The sequence below is a fragment of the Trichoplax adhaerens genome, genomic scaffold, assembly GCF_000150275.1.
Source record: "Trichoplax adhaerens TRIADscaffold_6 genomic scaffold, whole genome shotgun sequence".
In the NCBI taxonomy this organism is placed as follows: domain Eukaryota; kingdom Metazoa; phylum Placozoa; class Uniplacotomia; order Trichoplacea; family Trichoplacidae; genus Trichoplax; species Trichoplax adhaerens.
The window spans coordinates 5268226-5289092 of NW_002060948.1; the positions used below are offsets into that span (position 1 = coordinate 5268226).

General features: G+C 30.7%; 3 protein-coding genes across 3 annotated transcripts; 1 reads left to right on the top strand and 2 right to left on the bottom strand.

The window, feature by feature from the left end:
• Nucleotides 1-637: 637 nt before the first annotated feature.
• On the top strand, nt 638-1201 carry TRIADDRAFT_26445 (uncharacterized protein; the record flags this gene model as incomplete). The annotated part of the gene is made up of 1 exon (XM_002113443.1): nt 638-1201. One exon carries the CDS (start codon nt 638-640, stop codon nt 1199-1201), a length of 564 nt encoding a protein of 187 aa, XP_002113479.1.
• Nucleotides 1202-3393: 2192 nt separating this feature from the next.
• On the bottom strand, nt 3394-4805 carry TRIADDRAFT_64039 (uncharacterized protein; the record flags this gene model as incomplete). The annotated part of the gene is made up of 3 exons (XM_002113826.1): nt 3394-3622; nt 3875-4163; nt 4592-4805. 3 exons carry the CDS (start codon nt 4803-4805, stop codon nt 3394-3396), a joined length of 732 nt encoding a protein of 243 aa, XP_002113862.1.
• A 2868-nt stretch (nt 4806-7673) lies between these two features.
• Nucleotides 7674-11052, bottom strand: TRIADDRAFT_57703 (uncharacterized protein; the record flags this gene model as incomplete). The annotated part of the gene is made up of 8 exons (XM_002113827.1): nt 7674-7852; nt 8024-8045; nt 8253-8334; nt 8827-8845; nt 8933-9006; nt 9450-9546; nt 9686-9767; nt 11023-11052. 8 exons carry the CDS (start codon nt 11050-11052, stop codon nt 7674-7676), a joined length of 585 nt encoding a protein of 194 aa, XP_002113863.1.
• Between the last annotated feature and the right edge of the window lie 9815 nt (nt 11053-20867).

Sequence of the window (20867 nt, forward strand, 5' to 3'; positions counted from 1 at the left end):
TTACTAGGTAGTTAATGCATGAACTGCACCATGTTATTCTACGTATTTATATATATATATATGTATATATCTTAAAATATTAGCACTTTATCATGTCAATGGGCGTTGTGGTCGGATAATCTATTAATATCATTATTAAGGAGCCTTTCCATCTTGCTTGAAACAAGCCAGAAACTTACTTTTGCTGATCATTCCTGAAAGGCAGTACCGTAAAGGCTGTACCGATCGATCTGCATTACTCGAATTAAAAACTCATTATAACGATATTGGCTTCTACACTTAGAGTAGCTGATAATTTTTAGAAATTTGACGATAGATTGGTCTCAGACACTCTCAGTAGACTCTATTACCTGGATGAAATGTTTATTTATGGAGAGAGATCTACTTTTATGGAATAGTATAGTACGGAACTATAGTACTATCTACTGTACAGTACAGTAGATAATACGATAGGTTTGTACTGTACCCTCCCTATAGTCAGTAAGTCAAAATCATGACTTGACAAATGTACCAGTATGTAGACTTGACTACTGTACCAGTATGTAGACTTGACTACTGTACCAGTTTGTAGGCTTGACTACTGTACCAGTTATGTAAAGGACAGTAAGTCGATAACTGATGTGATAAAAGGCCAAAAATGGCCGAAGTAACTTGTTCCGACAAGGATAACGCTGTGTTAAATTGCATTTTCAATCCTCACCTGCCGCTAGGTGATGCCTCAGCGGCCACTGCAAAACCAAGTGATACTTTAATTGATAGTGAATATGATTCGCAGTTACTAGAACGAGCGAAGCAATTAGAAGTAGAAGGGATCAAGCATGCGGAAAGAGGAGACGTGGCTAGTGCAATCAACAAGTTTAGTGAATCGATTCAGCTTTTGCCTAGCAGACCGTCCGGTTATAATAATCGAGCGCAAGCACTTCGATTACATGGAGACATCGATGGTGCAATGGCAGATCTTGACAAAACCATTGAATTCAGTTCTGGGAAAGGATTGTCTGCATCACAAGCTTATACCCAACGAGCTTTGCTTAAGAAATTATCAGGTGATGACGACGCTGCGTTGGATGATTTTAAACGTGCGGCGGCGTTAGGAAACGACTTTGCAAAAGCACAAGTTGTCGAAATGAATCCTTATGCTGCTATGTGTAACCAAATGCTTAGTTCAGCTTTTAAGAAACTTAAAGGGGAAAATTCTTAAAAGTGGATCCGTGATGCTTACCAGTGAAGTTTTCCAACTCGATTGTAACTAGCCAAGGAAGATACTATTTTGCTATCTATGAAACATCCACACCAATTGGGAAGCTTTATCAAGTGCAGTGTTGACCTGGAATCCCTCCTACTCTATAACAAATTAAGTTTCGTTATCATTTATAAAATAGTGCTTTGTAGCAGCCTTATTGTAAATGATTGCAGCTGATATCACAATGATAGTACAGTAGATGCACAGTACGTAAGGTCGTAAGATATTTTTACGATTCTTTGGATATTCGTAACTTTTAAAAGAGTCAAAGATCACTAATACAAGTATAGTATACATCAATTTAATTTGGATAAATGAATGATATGCAGTAGTTAGTCTTTATGTCTACTCGAGTAGGTAGCTTTTAAAATTTGACAGTGGCATTGTGAAGTATACCTACCATGGTAAGCCTATCTAAAATAGACAAACAAAGGCATGTGTGCAGTTAACATTCATATGTGATACGATATAAGACGTTGTAAATACTGTACAATGCAATGAGTACCAGAGATGTGACAAATTTTAATAGATTTTCCTATTATCATGCTATTTATTCATTTACATTTATTCTTAGGCATAGCGATCTGAATTGGTTGTAAAGTCTTGATACCAACCAAAGGAGATCGATTGATTGCCACAATTTTAGACTAGTCGATGAGAAATGTATGAGTACAACAGTGTCAGCAACGTACCGTATTGATTACTGTTGTAACCTCTCAAAGTCGCAATCGTTGCAATCTGTTTTTAGCTCTAAAAGTTCTAGCTCGAAATTGATGCAAAATATCATTGAATTTTATGTTAGAGGATTTCTTTGAAAGTTAGCTGGTTGCAGTTACAGTGATGTATTTTCTAGGCTTTGCTAAGCTTACATTGAGTATGTTAATTAAATATAGCGCCTTGATAGTGAATTGATAACAATAACTAATAAAGAATATTCAAAACGAACTTCCAACGCAAGATGGTACTACTTTCCATTTCAGAACTCCAACTTTACAGGAAAGAGCAAGTAACCTTCAATATCTACGTAGTAGAGAGGATTGTAGTATTCAGGATGCTAACGAGAGGCTTAGCTTTGCCATCCTTCCATCCCATAGTACGAGTGCTGTAGGTGTATTATACAGTATACCTTACGGCTATCAAATTGAAAGTACGACTTATTGATATTACATGTTTCTTTCATACTATTCTACCTCATGTATCGTTAATGATGATGATAGCTACGGCTACTGGCCTCTAGATGTGACAAATGAAATTAATATAAACGAAATAAGAGAATCTCCAATCTATATTTGATATGAATTCCATTTAATTTTATTTATTATTGAAAATTATTTAAATGAAATTACTGTTAACAGCGGTTCAAAGTTGTAATTATAGCTAGTATTTCAAAATTATAATTATTCACATTATCGTAAACTATAGAAAAGTATTTTTGCTATTGGTATTAATGGTCAGCGTACATAATCGTTATTAATTTACTAATTTAAACGAGTATTCGAATACTGCATCAAAGCAGATTCTGATCATGGTACTTGAGGAAGTGTGTACCACTTTTCGATTCTTAAATGATTGTCGAGTAAAATGTTTACCTGAATGGCTACCTACTTACAAGTTATAATGCAATGATAGCGTAGTAGAGAATAAATACGCCTGTATGATGTAGTAAAGTCGATGCAAATTTGATGCAATACTATTGTAATCGCTAAACAGAGAAGAACTCATGGCTGAATTACTCACCATATAAGAAATTATCATCGTATCGATTACACTAGTAGATATAGAAACGTCGATTTGAGATTACTTATAAATATTTGTACATTTTGTAGGTAAGATTATAACATTACTTTTACAGACTTATCGCCCGTTCGAATCAAACTTACTTCAATATTATAAATTTTTAACTCCTAAGTTGTCGAAGATTTACTATACTCTATAAGAATCATAAAATTTCTAAATATATCCTATTTCTAATATTCTCCTATTATAATCGAAAGAATTTTTACTAGATATCCATAGTCCTTGATTTACACAACTCACATCGTTATTAGCTACTGGTAATCCTTTTTAAAGAGTGTCTATCATCTTGCCTACCAGTTTATGACATAAACGCAAAATCCAGTAATCCAATCGCGAATTTGACAATTTGAATATTACATTTTTGCTACAACATCAGATAATATAGCGGAATAATTTACATTTTCTGTGAGGACAGGTAAATCGATTGTAGTGAAACTATTAACGTCCATTTTCATGATCGCTAGGGCTGGAGGATTTAAATCTTTCTTCGATTCATGAAGTGATAAACTTGGGAAATTAACACTCAAGTAAGGATCTTCTTCATAATCAGGAGCATTCATAAGCCTGGACTTTCTGGACGGCCTGATCATAATATGAATAAAAGCCTTATTTAGTATCATACTGAGATGTTAATTTGTAACTGTTAATGAATATATAGACTCATAGCTGAATGTCTATAACACTGAAATCGAATACAATTTACGTCAAGACTATAAAAATTTGGCAATCTTCCATTCAGACAATTATAAAGTTTCTATATTCTCTTTAAGGTATTTAAATTAAGTATAAATCTGAATTCTATCAGGCATACAGTATATAAATAAGATTGTTTACCTTCCACGTTTAGTGGTTGGTGTAGACTTCTTATTCTGATCTTGTGCGCCATCAAATAAGCGAAATAAGAGATGCGGATCTCCATGAGTAATTTTTTTAAACTTTGCTGGGCGCGGTAAGATTTTTTCTCCGGGAGGAGTAACTGGTCTGGTGGATGCTATATCTTCGTAGCTGTCATGTACAAATAGTGGAGGTAATGATGTTGGTAGAGGCTGGCGCGATGTTTCCGAAGTTTCTAGCTCCTGCCAAAACGATTGGGGTAGGGCTCTTTGCCTCATTGGTAATGGCTCTGCATAAATAAGGATCACTTTATTATAGCAATTTACATAATTGAGCACTGTAACATCCATATAAACTACCGAGATCAGTCTGTGTTACATATTTATATTGTCTATTAGAATACTGTAGAAAGCTTCAATAAACCAATTTGTCGATCAATTTGATTGTGTAGCAAATAGAATGTATTAATATAGTAATAATTTAGTCATCACACCGTTACAGTATGAAATACACGTGATAATATTTGATTTCTAAGTCTGTTTGAAAAAATGCTGTACTGGACAGTAAAATTTAAAAAATTTTAGAAAATTGATTTCATTTAGTTTGCAATAATGTCAAAATTCACCCGATCAAACGAGACTTATATTTATTACCAGTTTCATTTGTAAGGTCTACTACCCTATGCTAAATAATAGTGATATTATTAGTGTGCCGTACCTTTCATTCGTCGAATTCTAAGAGAGTGCTCTCGGCATTTCTTTCCTAAGGTCGACGGCGGTTTTTCAATTTCAGATTGTTTCTTCTTAATTTTATCTATGCGCGGAAGTTTGATGTATTCTAAATCCGTATTAATGTCAAATTGAACGGGTTCAGACTTGCTGTTATTTCTCCTATTACTATTACTTGGGTTTGAGAGTAGTTTTAGCGACATTCTCGTCTAATTGACAACGTTGACTTCTTTTTTGCTTTCAAAAGATGATATAAAGATGATCTGCAAGCTGAATTAAGATGATAGAATCAGGCCAATAGTCAATGTCTCTTAGCGTAAAATGATAGTAACTTTGCATCAAATGTTTTTAATGAACACGTAGAATGGTTAATTATAAAATTTTTTATTGTTTTTGTATATCATCAAGTATCTATCCAGTTAGGATAATATAACAGCTTGAGGCATATCTTACCAGAATATTTCTATAGCAGTCAATTAATATGATCGATAGGAAAGAAGATTTTAAAGCTGAAATGTTGATGGCATTCGGCAAAATCAGTAGTAATCGACGCCTACAGGGAGCAAAAATATCATTAAATGGCCACAATGTACGTTACTATTTATGTTGCAAATATGCAGCGGATGTCATTATAATTATCATTTCTTACCTTTAATTTCCCGGCAAAACACGTCTTAGTCTATTGCGTTTTCAACTTTCAGCTGTATCAAACACTACTATATTTCAGTATAGCCTTTCGAAGATGACTCATAGTCAATTCATTTCAATTACAGTATTATTATAGTGCCTTAGCCAATGATATTCACGGCATAGAAAGAGTGTGCTATAGCCTGACAAAGAAATTGTTTAGGCGTTGCCATTACAACGAATAGCAGTTAGATGATGTAATTGCTATATTAGGGCTGCTTGCACTATATCTGCGCAATCGCCATCACCTTTATCTTAGATGATTTTATTAGTATTAGTCATATATTTAAAGGGATTTAATGAATGTTGCATGTTAAAAGTCAAGAATTGTGGGATAGCTTTGTGGGTTAATGTAGATATTAGTTACTTATGCAATAGTTTGGTATAAGCTCGATAAAGAACATTGCAATTATTCAAATCTATCTACTAGTACTACGCTAACATCAGGTACAATATACTAGATGCTTCAAATCGTATGAATTTGCTCGAGACGATCTATTCTACTTTTATTCCATTTAGACGTTATAAATATATTTTTACTAAATTGTACGTATCTATTTCAAGTAGCGATAGAGTCATATAAATAATGCAAGTGAATTAGATAGACGTATAAAATACTAATGCTTTTATTGTAGGATAATGTCACGGTATGAACCTCCGTGAAGGGCAAATGATTAAATTTAGTGGTTAGCATTTATATACGGAGATAATTAATAATGACTTACAATAAGAATTACAGTTGTTATTATTTTGTTGCAGAAAACTATGCTGTACTATATTAAAAGCTCTTATACGGTAACTAATGTTAATTGATTATAGTGTTATGTCTTGTAACACTTATGATGAATATCCTGAAGATATTTAATTATAGATGATGCTATAAATAATTCTTTGCATGGACATACTATAATCTAGTTGTCTAGAATCGTTCAGTACATGTCTAAGATTATGAATGATTTCTGTATTAATTTAGCTATCCAATACGAACTAAATTTCATGAACTGTTATCGCTCATACAAGATAACAGCTACCGAAGGGTATTGAAGCTCGGCAGATAGTTGAATAAAAGAAGAGTTCTATAGTTGTTTAACGTTGAAGCAAAGGCGTCTAAATTCTTGTAAGATAGCTAAGGGATGCTAAATCCCAGAGACTATAGTAATTTAGAGATTTATTTTACGTTAGCTTTGTTACGAAGCTGGTTTGCGATAGATAGGCAATATATTTTATATAGAAAATGATATGTTTGTTTATCATTCTACTAAATTAATCATTCAACTATTCTACCTGGGGTCAAATAAGCTAGTTTTATGTGATAATATATATTTTTTCTTTATTGCTATCCGTAATAAGCGCACGTCGTCATTAAATAGTTGCATATACATAGTAGGTTGCGATTTGAAGTAACATACTTAATTATAGATTGTATACTTGTATATTTTGCGTATTTGTAGAATAATTGCAAAGTATATGCTCTCAATATTGCTGTACTTGTTTACTATACCTGACAATACTACTACTTTTATTAAATGCAGATAAAAAGAATTAGAAGCCCATAGTTATCATTATAGAACAAGAATGAATTTTTAAATCATGACGTAACAGAAATATAATTACAGTAATGCTTGGTATTTTCATATAGAATAAATCTAAGTAAAGCTAATAGTCAATCGTGACCCGATCGAAATTTACCGTACTTCATTCGCTATATATTTTGGTCAAAGTTCTATATAGCGTTACAAACTGCGATCAAGGTATGCTAAAATTTTTATTGACTTTCGGGCTAATCAATAATCTGACTTCAAACTTATACGCTATAATTTGTTATTATCCCAACTTAGTAGTAAGTAATATGTAATACCTAAAACCAGTCGTATGTCAATAACTTAAATCTTACTTTACTTTAGTACTATTATTTAGCCTCAAGAAGTTTCATTAAATTCCAGAAAATTTAAGAAAAATGACGTGCTAATTTAATATGTCGAATACAAAGAAGTGAAGCATTATAAATGAAGTTGTTATAAAATCGTGAATATCAGAAATTAATCTACCATTCTTTGCAATATATTTACGGTGATACTTACTTACGCTGGAATTTAAATGATTTGTACATAGTTATCTACTAATTGCCGCATTGATAATGAAATTTCAAAAATTTTCCCATTTCTTAAGCTCAAAATACTGCTAATTGATTACGAAATTTAGATAATAAAAATGAATATAAGGCTGCCAAAATGTCATGTGTGAAACGTATAGGGCGGATTTCACGGCAGGCTTTTCATATTTATTTTCAAACCTAACTGTTCAACTAGGCACTTGATAAAAGCTAGTTCCTACTGCGGCTATTTAAATAGTAGCGGTAATTTATAATGTTAACATATTAAGGACTAGTTTGAAAACATGCAAGTTTTCTGCATGATTATCATAAATTCGTCTTTACTAATCTGACCATCTCCATCGCAGTCAGCTACATCAATCATATTCTGTAATTCGTGATCAGATAATTTCATTCCACATTCTCTTTCAGCTCGCTTTAGATTATCTAAAGTTATTTTTCCACTTTTATCTAGTATTTAACATATTAATGGCAATTTTATTACGTAAATTTATAACTTCAGCCGCCTATCTAAGCAAGGTATTAGAAACTATATTTTAAAAGTGGCAAAACATGATTGTATCTACTTTTCAATTACAGGAAATTAAATTAAATTGTACAATATCAGCACTCATTACATACCATAGTCAAATAAGTCGAATGCCTAAAAAATTAAAATATAAAATTAAAATTGCTTTCTAAAATTAATGGTAATAAATTTTACAGCTTTTAATTGGGCTTGATAAGTATTTCATGTGGCCAAAATATAGTTACTAGGCGAGGAACATGAACTATTGGTAACTACAAGTCTTCAACGTGAATATACAGAATGCTGCTCGAGAATCGAGACATGTACTATCTTTGAGTATACCTGAGAAATTTCATCGAAAGTTCCTCTATCATTAACGCCTTGATCACTAATGAACTCCAGAAAGTCATTGAATGAAAATTGACTATAATCGAAAGCATTTCAATTTCATTAAATTTCCTAAATAATACCGATATCTTTGCGGTAAATGACACTCACTAGTACTTTATAATTAGTTGCAATACCATTTGCTTTACCGATATATTTATATACCTTTGCAATTTTAAATTAATGCATAATTATTGATTCGGTGATGTACGTAAAGATTACAGACAATTTATTTAACCGAAAGAAGGTATTGAAACATTTTATAATATTAATAGTTTATGATTATGCAAAGGTTTTGAATTTATCTGTGCAGCTAGTGTGAAGCTACCGCATACTTAAATTACGTAATCATTAATTTTCTGTGCATTCACTTTTACTACAGAACTTACAAAATCATTTACTCTACCTTGAATTATTCACGCTCAGTTCTTATGTCGTAATGATGACATGGAACATTATTTATGCAGACAAACGCGAAATTAGTATGTTACAAAAGCTACGATAAATTAAATCAATATGCAATACGAACCTAGCGGAACATTTCGCCACTTAAAAGACAATTTTAAATGTAATGATTCCGTAAAAAACTACTGAGCTAATTTTATCATTAGACTAGATCGAGACACAGAACTTACCCTGAACAGCGTCTAATTTTAACCTGTAGCCTAGCACTCTTAATGCTCGTTGCATTTCATGACATTCCAATGATCTATAAGAAGAGATCGAATTGTAAAAATATTTTTTTATTAATTTGATATCTTAAAATTTTTAGTTTATTCCATTAGTACTGAATTGCATCACCCTATAAATTTAATATCATAAAGATATCACTAAGAGAATGTTCTAATAGAAAATAATGTTTCTAATAAAGATGGGTTTAATACAATATTCGAATGTATAATTGTAGAGTTACGAGATGTAATAGATACAACAATTCAAATCGCAAAATGCTTCAAACAAGCCACAGGTCTTTTGTAGAATTTTTAAATTATTATCATTATCTAATAGCTAACAATTGCCAAAAGATTAGTCACAAATATAACCGCATAATGAAGATATGACTATCAGATGTTGATGATTAATGATCATTTAGAAATAGAATAAGTTTAACAAATGCGATAAGCAGGCAATTAATGAAGGAAATAATATTACCTATCTTCATCGATATCAAATGCGTCAAAAACTAATTTGAGGTCTATAATTTCTTGGTAGCTTAAACGACTAACAACATGGTTTGAAAGTTTTGAAGCTATAGTGTGCAATATAATAATATGATATTAGTACATAAAATCACTTAATCAACATTTCCAAGATTTATTAGGATTAGATATCAGAAAGATGAGTAATGTATCGTCGAAATTATTGATATGAATTCGTACAAAGTTCACCTGTTATTGTCTCTAACTGCTTTAAAAACATCTCTTGGCTCCATTTACCTTTATGGTTATCAACTTTGATAGATTCTATTTCCTAAAGATAAAAAATGCCAGTTTATCAATTGAAATTATATCAGATTTCGTCAAATGGTCTACCAAAGGTACAAATTGCCAAGAATAAATTAGAAGCAAATGGCATTTATTTGATACGAAATGTTTCAGATACAACACAGTAATTTTAAATATTTCAGCCAAAACATTACTAAATCTGCAGCTATGGACTCTTTATGCCGCAGAATTAGTCATTTATTAATTAGCCACGATGGAAATGGTTGAAAGTGGAATAGTAATTTTTTAGTTATTCACGTAATTAGATATATTGATGGATATCTATTCTACTAAGATATTAAATTTTAGTTTCAGACATTCAAAGATAAAAATAATCTCTCGACTCCACTGATAAGAATCAATCAAATATAATCAGTATAGTAAAGCTTATTAATTTATGGATGCTAGTATCCAAAATAGGGTTTGGAATCATGTAGTCAATTCATGATCTGGTCGTATAGTCCAATTTAATACGTTAAATTAAGCGAGAAGTTAATCTCAGGCTGTGGAAACGATAAATATATTTAACGATCGTAAGCTAGACCATCAATTATGGTGAATAAATGTTGTTTGAAATAGCAAAGTATCTGCAGCGGCTACATACAGTCAATAACAAAAATGACCTAGGTGAATATGTAACGGATAAACATGATATGACAACGTTCTGTTAGTAAAGCGTTCTTTATGAGTTGATTTACTTTAAAGGAAAATTTCGAAATAGATTAAGCAGACCTCGAAAATAAATATGTTCCTGATTAATAGTATCAGAATAGATGAATTAGACTGGTAGTAACTCATCACTTCTATCAAAATTATTGCTGTCATGTAATCGATCGCTGAGACATAGTAAGCGATATTAATTGCCGTTATCGCATAGCAAAATACAGATTAAGCGTAAAATCAAGCAATAGATACTCTATTTTACCACTTTTATCTTTGAATTCTCCATTTAAATATTAGTATTTATGAGCAAATTCGATGAAGCTTTATGTCCTCCAACGTCTGATAATTTGTGATGATGTGACAAAAGAATATAAAAATAAACGTAACGGTAATAGACATTAGAAATCACTGACTGAGAAAAGCTAAAGGATAGAAAAGATAATTTACATGATTTGTATTCAATAAGATTCATTCAACTACTATGCGAACTATAGTTGTAGTAAAAATACGTCAGATAAAGCACAATACAAATCTTATTTCTTTATTTTTTACCCCCAACATAGAATCGGCCTGCCTACCAGACTTCTTTTATTGCTAATAATAGACATTATTCTAAACGATATTGACTTTCTAGTTAAGGCCTTACAAGGATATTGTTTCAATTCAGTGTTGATATATTATTATTTCAGGTGGTAAATTTCCATAACAACCCTTGAAAACTGTATTTATTGATACGGTTTCAATAACTATCGGCTTAGAGCAAGGATAGAAACTAATCCGAGGCAAGAAACGTTACTCATGCCCTTTAATTTTAATGGTGAGCACATGCATCGATATTAGCTTTGAATTAACTATATCATCTATATTCCAGTATTATGACCACAAACAAAGCATTAAATAATAACCAACCATTCATGCAAAGAACAAAATTTGGTTTTATAGCTAAATGTTTTGAAATTTTCTACCGCCAATTGCAGTATAGTTTCATATTTGGTTAAAAAACAATGTAGCATATCGCTATACCAACTATTAATGCTATTAGTTTTTCGAAGTTCATTAGAGTTGATTTCTGTCACAAAACAGCTTTGCAACAAGATAACGTAATCTACGATCAATAAGTCAATTCCTTGAACTACGTATCAAGGAACGATATCTGCACTATCACGAGCACTTTTGCTCTACTAGCAGACTACACAAAGACTTAAACGCCTCGTATTTTACGTTAAACACTAAGTTGGACAATTCTCTTTATTTCACGATATACTGCATTTATATACTATTCCTCAATAGTTCATGAGTCATAGTTAATACAATTAACATTAGAATCATTTACTGAATTGGATATTAATTTTAGCTACTGCTCTCTTAATGCAGACAACAGTATTTACGAACATAGACATGTAATAACTAATACAGAATAGTCAGATTACGATATGTCCTATCACGGAACATTTCCATGATAATTTACAGTCTATCATAAGTAAATTACAATCACAATGATTCGAACTGTAAGCAGATGATTTGCATTCCCTATTATAACTATTATAATTTCAGTATGTGTATAAGTGTCACTGTCATAAAAGTCAGTGCTATATTAAAATACAGTATATCCAAATTAGAAGTTAACTAAATAAGGATAGTCTAACAGAATTATCCTAACATAGTTATTTCTACTGTAATACAGTATTTAACACTGTAACAATTTCGCTGTTGGTTTTCAGTTGAAAAGTGTAATATAACTTATGATTTACAAACTATGTTATGTAGCTTCTAAGTTAGTGTTGAATTAATAAGGCTTAATTTAAAGAATGGAAATTTTTCTAATTTCGATAATCAACGTTTTTACTTGCATACCTTATAGTAAGTTGATTTTGCAAAGCATTTATTACATAAAAGTGGTATGGTTATTGCATAAGTAAGCTACTAATTTGAATATCTGCCTTCGGGAACCTCAAAGCCTTGAAAATGTTAGAAATTACTTTATTCTCAAGGTCATAAACAAACATTAATTATTAATGCACTGAAATTTAAAAATTGTGCATATGTATTGTCTTCATCGTAAAAAAGTAGGAAATAGCATTTACGATTTTAGCATGTGCTAACCTTAAAAGTAACCAGTAGTGTATCATAGCCTTTATCCAGGAATTGATAGTATTAGTACAGGCAAAGATGGTTACTAGACATACTACTATCTGTTAATGCGATAAATTATATCATTGTACCGGTTTCATTATACATTTACACCACGCGAATACAATATGGCAAAAATATTATATTAATACTATGCCATGCTCTGTAAGGAAAACGTTTTTAAAGGATAAAAATTTTAATATGCTCGTATAAGCTATCAGTATTAGAAACGAATATTATATCGTACTGTCACGGTACGAACTACCGTGAAGAAATAGCTATCTAAATTTGGTTAAGATAATATAGTGATATTATATTACAACTAGTTACTTACAATAGGAATTACTCTAATTATAAATTTGTTACAGTGAATTTAATGCTGTGCTGTAATGTGTACTGAAATGATTCTGTGAATGGACATATTGTATTGCGACTGTGAAAAATTAGTTAGTAGATAACTCGTGAATGTTAGCTGCTGTAGCAGGGTATATAAGCCCTTCAGATAGTTGAATAAAGTAGTTCTCAATTGTCTAGTTGAGTTTAACGTAGAATCAAAGACGTCTAAATTCTTGTGAGGTAGTTAAGGGATACTGAATCCCGGAGACTATAGTAATTTAGAGATTTGTTTTACGTTATCCTTGTCACGAAGCTGGTTTGTGACACGTACTTATTCTATTACCTAGAATTTATACTCTATACGGGTGATAATAAAATAAGACTTTAAATTTAATCGTGTGAAAGTTCAGTTAAATATATTCAGATTATCTGTATGTTAATAATATCGGAACCTGTATTTCATTAGTAATTGCATTCTTGATGAAATAAAAACAGTAAAGGTAAACGCGTAAATTTAAAGTCAATTTCGTGATGAGCGTAGCTGCCGAATAAATTTAACAGTTTCTTGACGTAATATCGATGAGAAAATTTACTAGTATTAAAATAAAGCTGAAAAATATAATTTCATATCTCATTCTTCAATATTTCATAATTGTAACGTTACCTTTTCTGTATTTTACCATCAATGATTTCTATCGACAAGAAATAGTTCATAAATCTGTCGTTAATTAATTATTATAAAGCATAAAGTGACGGAAGAATTGATAATATCGTTCGATCGACCGTAATTTAGATCCCACTCATAGTAGTTCTCGCTTCACGGAATACCACTAAAGCAATATCTACTCTCTAACTCTCATTTAATTCAATAGGGATAAATATTTTAATACCATCTATTATAAATCCATCTATATTTATTGCCCTCATTAGGATTACCACTAATCAAAATGGTTAGAATGTCAATGGAGATTGCTCAACCCAGACAGCTATCGTAGTCAAGTTTGTAGATGTAGTATAGTATGATGTGCTCGAATATCGGTAGCGAGGACGTCAACAGAAAATGCTAGGTAATCTAGTAGATTCCTACGAAGCATAATAAATGCAAAATTCTAGGAAATATCGTACTTTCCTTACACGTCGGTAAAATAAATAAAAAGTGATGAATACTACGATAGTACATATTTAAAATTAACACCATTAATCAATTTCATACCATTTCGTGAGATTCCATATCGAACCATCTCTGCTGGATATACAATATTGAAAATTTTTACTATTTACAAATCTACGATTGATGTACTTGAATTCTGAAGATTTTCTTAACTTTCTGTTCAACATTGCATTTGTTTTCATTTAGATAGATTAAAAATATTAAGGTGGCAATTATGCCCATTACCGCGATTAAAACTTATATTCTTAGCTATCAACTAGATTAGAAATGAATAATTCTTATTAAAATTCGTGTCACTTCAACGAGATAAGCGGATATTTCTATGACTCCAATCAGCTTGTTCGGAAACCATTCTATGTTAAATTTAGACTCAATAAGGCTTACGCCTGACTAGATATCGATAGAAATTCAAATTTGGCTTAGATACAGCAGGCAAAGTCGTCTGTATAGGCACAACGACGATAGAACCACACAGATGCCAATACACAATCAAAAATTTTGATTTGTTAAATATCAATAAACATCCAATCTAGCAATTGCTTTACGATTAATAGCTGTATTCTTTCCAATAGCTTCTCTAATAAAGCATCATTTAAAATTCTTAGTAACAGACGCTGTATCAGATTGATTGTAAATACATTGTGTCAAATTTTCCCTAACACTGCGTATCGAAGGTGCCATATAATAATTTTAAATCTCCGGAGTGGCTTAGTATAGTATGTAAAATTGAATTACAGTATTTTTACCTCCATCTCTTTTAAATCATTCATTATATTTAAGACACCAGTAAAACCTACGTATACCAGCAACTAACTAATCTAACTGAAATCTTATAACTGGTACTAGAGTAAACTGCATAATTAGCCTCTAGGTAAGTTATTTGCTTTTCATATGTATGTCTTCTATGATAGCTTTCAATATTGTCTGTTCGCAATGACATAATTCCCCAATAATAATAATAAGAAATATCGTAGCGTATTTTGAGTTTACCTATTAAATTGCAATTATTTTTTGGGCAAAATACCATTCTAGCTTAGATTGCCAGTACATTTCTAATTTTGGCCGCAATTTTAATGACAAGGCGAAATCTACCGAATACTTACATTCATCCAAATTCATGAAATCTTGAAGAAATATTCAATACTGGAGTGATTCTATAAGGTATCTTATTAGCATTTCAAGCCTTAAACTAAAATCTATCTTCTTTTCCTTGTATTAAGGAAACAGATCAATGTTAGCCATTAATAATAATACGATAAGTCGGCGAAAATCATTAACGACTAATCGATCATAATAATTAATACTATTATAGCCTTTCATAAATGTGACTAATTGTATAGCTTTAACGATACTAAAGCAACGCATGATTAGTGATAAATTACTGTCAAATCGATGTTAAAATATAAAAGTACAAAAATTTCATACCAATTGCTTAAAATTAAATATTTTTCTTTATTCTCGTAATGAGCAGCTTCAGTAAAGTACAAACTATTATTATAAGATACCATCTACTCTCACATGTAAAGTATTAGTTTACGCTAACGCTTTCCGATTTTGTTCGCGTTATTTTTCAAATCATGTGATCTTATTTTCGAGCGCAAAAATCACTCTATCAATGAATTTCTTTAGTTTACAGACTATCTTACTACCATCTATAAAAAATTTCAACTTCAAACCGGTATCGTCAAAATCGAATTATGTAGGCAATTAAACTATAAAATTTGACAATATCTACAATATCAAGATATATTTTGCTAACTATGACATAATATTTTCATTGATCGCTTCCTGCATCATTTCATTTTTTGTAATATATGATAAAGTGATTAATAAGAAATCTTGGAGAAAAACAACGATAATTCGACAAAGAATTGTTAGTCATCCGTTAAGCCTTGTCATCGTCTTAAAATTCTTACGTGATTACGTTTACTTCCGTAATTTTTCTGTCCATAGACTATAAATATTCTTAAATATTACAATTACTATAAGTATTTCCGTAAGATTTATCTTGTCATTATTTAGTAGTTCATCCCACGGATGCTATGTACGCAAATATGCTATTTTATTACTAGCTGAACTTAGGATGTGACGTGAAAACTAAACTTTATACATTGAATCAGTGATTTTGCGTTGCAAAGAATGATAAAAAAGAAGCTGCATGTTTTGCGTTTGAAACTACATCAACTTTCATGTTCTTATTGTCCGAACTAACTAAGCATTTCCTGTAAACATGAGCAATGTTATAATGTAATATTACATGAAGATATGGCGCAATCCTTTAGATAAATTTAGTTTTAATATGGAGTCACGGTATACTTTTATTTAGGTTATCATATTTCTTGATTGTCCTATCCATTACGAAGAAGTAAAACAAACTGTAGATTTAGTTAATTAGAGCGAAGAATGATTTATGCTTAACCCTATTTATCATTGATAATAAACTAGTTTGCGTGATAAATATAAAAACAGATATTATTGCTTTATTAGTTAAATTATCAAATTTTAATTTTTCCTATTTATGTATTACATTATATGCATTATATCAATATAATAAGGTAATCCATCCGCAAACATTTCAGGCCTCGACTCCTCTTAGGAATGTGTAGAATCATTTGTATGTTTGCAGATAGTATGTTCCAAATCCACTACTTATTTGCTAAAGCAAATAGACTGCATTACTTTAAAGTATTAATCGATTAAACCTCTATGGTTTACAGATGAAATCAAATTTTAGAATCACTTTGATCGGTACCGATACTTTCGCTAAAAGTAATGAAGAATAGCTTCCGGTATCAATTTTACTTGAATTGGTTTTACCGCTTTTTCTAAACCCTTTTATTATCTAACTTTAGCAAATTAAAAATAATTTATGAACCTGAAATGATCATCTTCATACACTGAACAATTATAGAATATAAACTTTGAACAAGTGCTATATTCAAATAATTTATACAATCTAAAACCCGAGATAAGATAACACGAAAACTTAAAATAGATAATTCGTAAATATTAAACAAAATATTGTAGTTTATTTTATCTTCAATTACTAATGGGTCTTTATAATGCTGAACGTTATGCTACGTTGGAAAAGATATTTATAAGTGTAGACGAAATAAGGTACAATGATTAAAATCTGCCAACTTTTTATCGCGTCAAGCAATGTTGGAAGTAAAACTTACATAAAATATTTGTGCGCTATGATAAATTGTTGGAGAGATTATGCTTTAAGTTATATTAACTTATGAGAAAGTTTTTTATCGTGACTGCTAAGGATTTATTGTTAGCATTTAGGATAAGATGAATATCTAAGTATTACTTTTAAAATACGATCGACGAATATTTGTAGGTGCATAGAAAGTATTATCATCCTTCCCAGCTTTTCCGGAATGATTCTTAATCTAAAGATAATAGAAATCACTTAATAGCGGTAAAATGCCATTTTTTATTCCAATTCAATGGATAAATGCCAACTATAGTCGTAAGTACGATTATCAAATTTTCTGTGAACATCCATAGCTGGATATCCGCATTTTATGTAGAATTTCGTAAAATCATATCTTACACTACGTTAATGCTATTATATTAAGATCGTGCTATTACTGTCCTAGTTGGAAGGAAATTACAATTGAATAGTTGCGATATCCTTGAAAGAACAACAATAATGGCTTCTAACAGAAAGTTAATCATGCTAATCGATCTTTTTCTCTACAATTTGCTTAATTGTACTGCGCACTATCATTTTCGGGAGAAGGAAGGATTACCATATTGCATTTATCTTCGATTTAAAAGAAAAAAGAGAACAAGTATAGTAATAAATCACTACGCAAAGAAACTTTTCCCGAAAGTAGATATCATGTTTAATGCTAACTCTGCTAGAAGATACAAGATAATTATCTTTGTAAAGCAATTCCCTTAGAATTTAATTCATAAATCTACGATAGGATTAAAAATCGTAATTTAATCAATAAATGTATTTTTAGCTCTAATCATCTAACGCGAGATTATAGATATCGATCAGAATATGGCTTGTAGGATATAACAGGCACAGTTGTACCTGCAAATCAAACTAGAACTAGTATTAAAAGGTACGTTCAATTTATTGTGGGCTACAAGGTAGATTTGCTAGCTGATACTGATTAAAGTATAACAGGTACATCAGATTACCTACTATGTCAAAATCTCGGTCGTAAGTTAATTGTAAATCTTTAAAATTAGATTTACTTAATGAACTTAGATTTGATAACTATAAATCGCAATCATTTTAAATATTTGAATAGATGTAAATTTTCCTTCCATTTTCAGGCATCTTTCCTAATAGATTATTTGAAACACTTATAATAATTGGATTATTTAATACATAAAAATTAAACCTGCTTTGTTCTAGATACGTTCACTTCTTTCAATGTGGGAAAAGAAATAATATTTTAGTAAAATTTATGATGAAATTGCTTATTATTAAATATTGCATATGCTGGGTTTTTCTACCAGCAGACATATTATAGAACTGCTAAATAGCAGCACGAATATTATTTCATGATTCTTCCAAATAAATTCATTCATATGTTTGATCAAGTATTGCAAAATCTTTTATTTCAACATGCCAGCAATTTTACAGACCGTGATAAAATCATTGTCTAAATTTTGGCATTCTTTTAAGAAGATTTCTTCTTGTCGTCAATAAAAGGACATATCATGATAGGTAGCTAATTCTTTGTATATTAAATGTTACTGTCTAGAATCATCCTTCTGTTTCCTTCATGAAAATTTTAAATTCGTCAAAAATATTGCAGCTTATGATTAAGATAAAATTTAAAGTAAATGCTATTAATGCAATATTTGAAGCTAAGAAGCGGGTTACCAAGTTAAGCAGAAAGTTCAACATAGTATTATATAGCAACATTAGACATAACGTATCGATTATATTTCACAGCATAGCTGCCACTGTTGCGCATTCTTTCTATCGGAGCATATTGTATTGCTAGTACTATGCAGCATGATTTTAGCTCCTATTTGTCAATTAATGATAGTTAGCAACTTAATTAACCAAATGATGTGAAACGCAGGAATTCGACCAGACAATACACGGAACTTCTGTTAGAACGTCTATTAATGTGTATGAGTTCATAGACAGAGAAAAAATTAAATCTGTGCAATATTATGCCTAAAAGCCTAGCATAAAAATATTAGCGACAAAACATACAGTAACATCAAATTTCCAGATACAATAACAGGAAATAATTTACTAAGACAGTAACATCAATGTAGAATAGTAATGCTGGGCTTCTGGGGGTTGATAATATAGAGAGAATAAATCGGAAAAAGTTAAAATATCTACATTTATTTGACTGAACTGTAAATTGTGGTTACACTTATCTTCAATGAAATAGTATAGTATGAATAACAGGAAATAAAGGTTAAGCGTGATATAGATCTGAACGATAAAAAATAAAGACAAGTGCTTATAGATAATTTATTCTAATCATGAAAGTTATTGTTAATAAAATGAAGACCGTAGAAAGGGATATTGAAATTGATCCTGTAGCCATTGATATTAAAAGCCATTACTTAGCTAGATCTCAATTTATAAACGGGTAAGTTTATGGCATGATTATTAATTTTGACATCATATCTGTTACTGGTATATTTCAATCTAATTTTAAATTAAAATTAAGAACTTAGCAACAGTAAATATGCTATTAATGGTCTGAAAGGTTGTGGGAAATAGGAAGTAATAAATATGCTTCAATCCAAGTTGTTATCACTTTCTTGACAACATAACTTCTCACTTGTAATAAATCTAGATTTTGGTGAATTGCTACAATGCAATTTATGGAAGGATTGAATTAGGTTGATCAGATCTAGATTTAGATAGAATGAAAGGAAAATAGATCGATAAGAAATCGAGACAGTAAATGTGAAAGTATCAATCCAGCTGAAAAGCAATAGATAATGAATAGATGATTGAATTATCTTTCAATTCGAATGGTAGGCAAAAACATTGACTGGCAATAAACAGTTGCGCCAACTATGACATAATAAACTTGTAATAAAATTGTTCACTTTCTACCCAATAAAATCTAAACGGATATCTTTATTTCAAAATAAAGTAGAACAGTGGTCCTAATTCGATAGATAAATAATCGTGTAAAATCATGCATGCGTAAATAGCATTATCCTTCGATGAATTCCGTTTTGGTAGTCTAACCTGAGGATAAGGAAGGAGATATGTAATCTTACTCATATTATATAAACTATTGCGCAATTTATAAGGAATATTATCTAAAGCTGATAATGGTAACTTCTTGGATTTGATTTCATATTTTTTACGATCTAATTTCATTTCCTGGTCGTTGTTTATAATCAATAGCATCGTCAATGATTGCAATGTCAATATCACACTCACTTCTCCTCTTACTAACTTGAATAATTGCTGCATTGCCATAGGCATCGTTACCAATAGCCACTTGCAGATGTTTCTTTCATGGTTAAATTAATTTTGTTTTGAAATCGGTGATTGTATCATAATAATATTTTAATCGCAAGACAAACTTTAGACCTGAGATTTAATTTTTTACCTGATTACTACTTATTATCTTTGTTGTCTGATTATTTTATTGTTATTGCTAGCCATAATACTATAGCTTACTGTTAAATTATTTCTACGTTTTGAAATTGTTACCAGACTTACACTGCTTGCAATTAACGTTATAATGAAAACGATTTAATGACATAAGTATTTTCTGGACAACTTCAAATTACGAAACTTATCTAAGCAGATTAACTAGA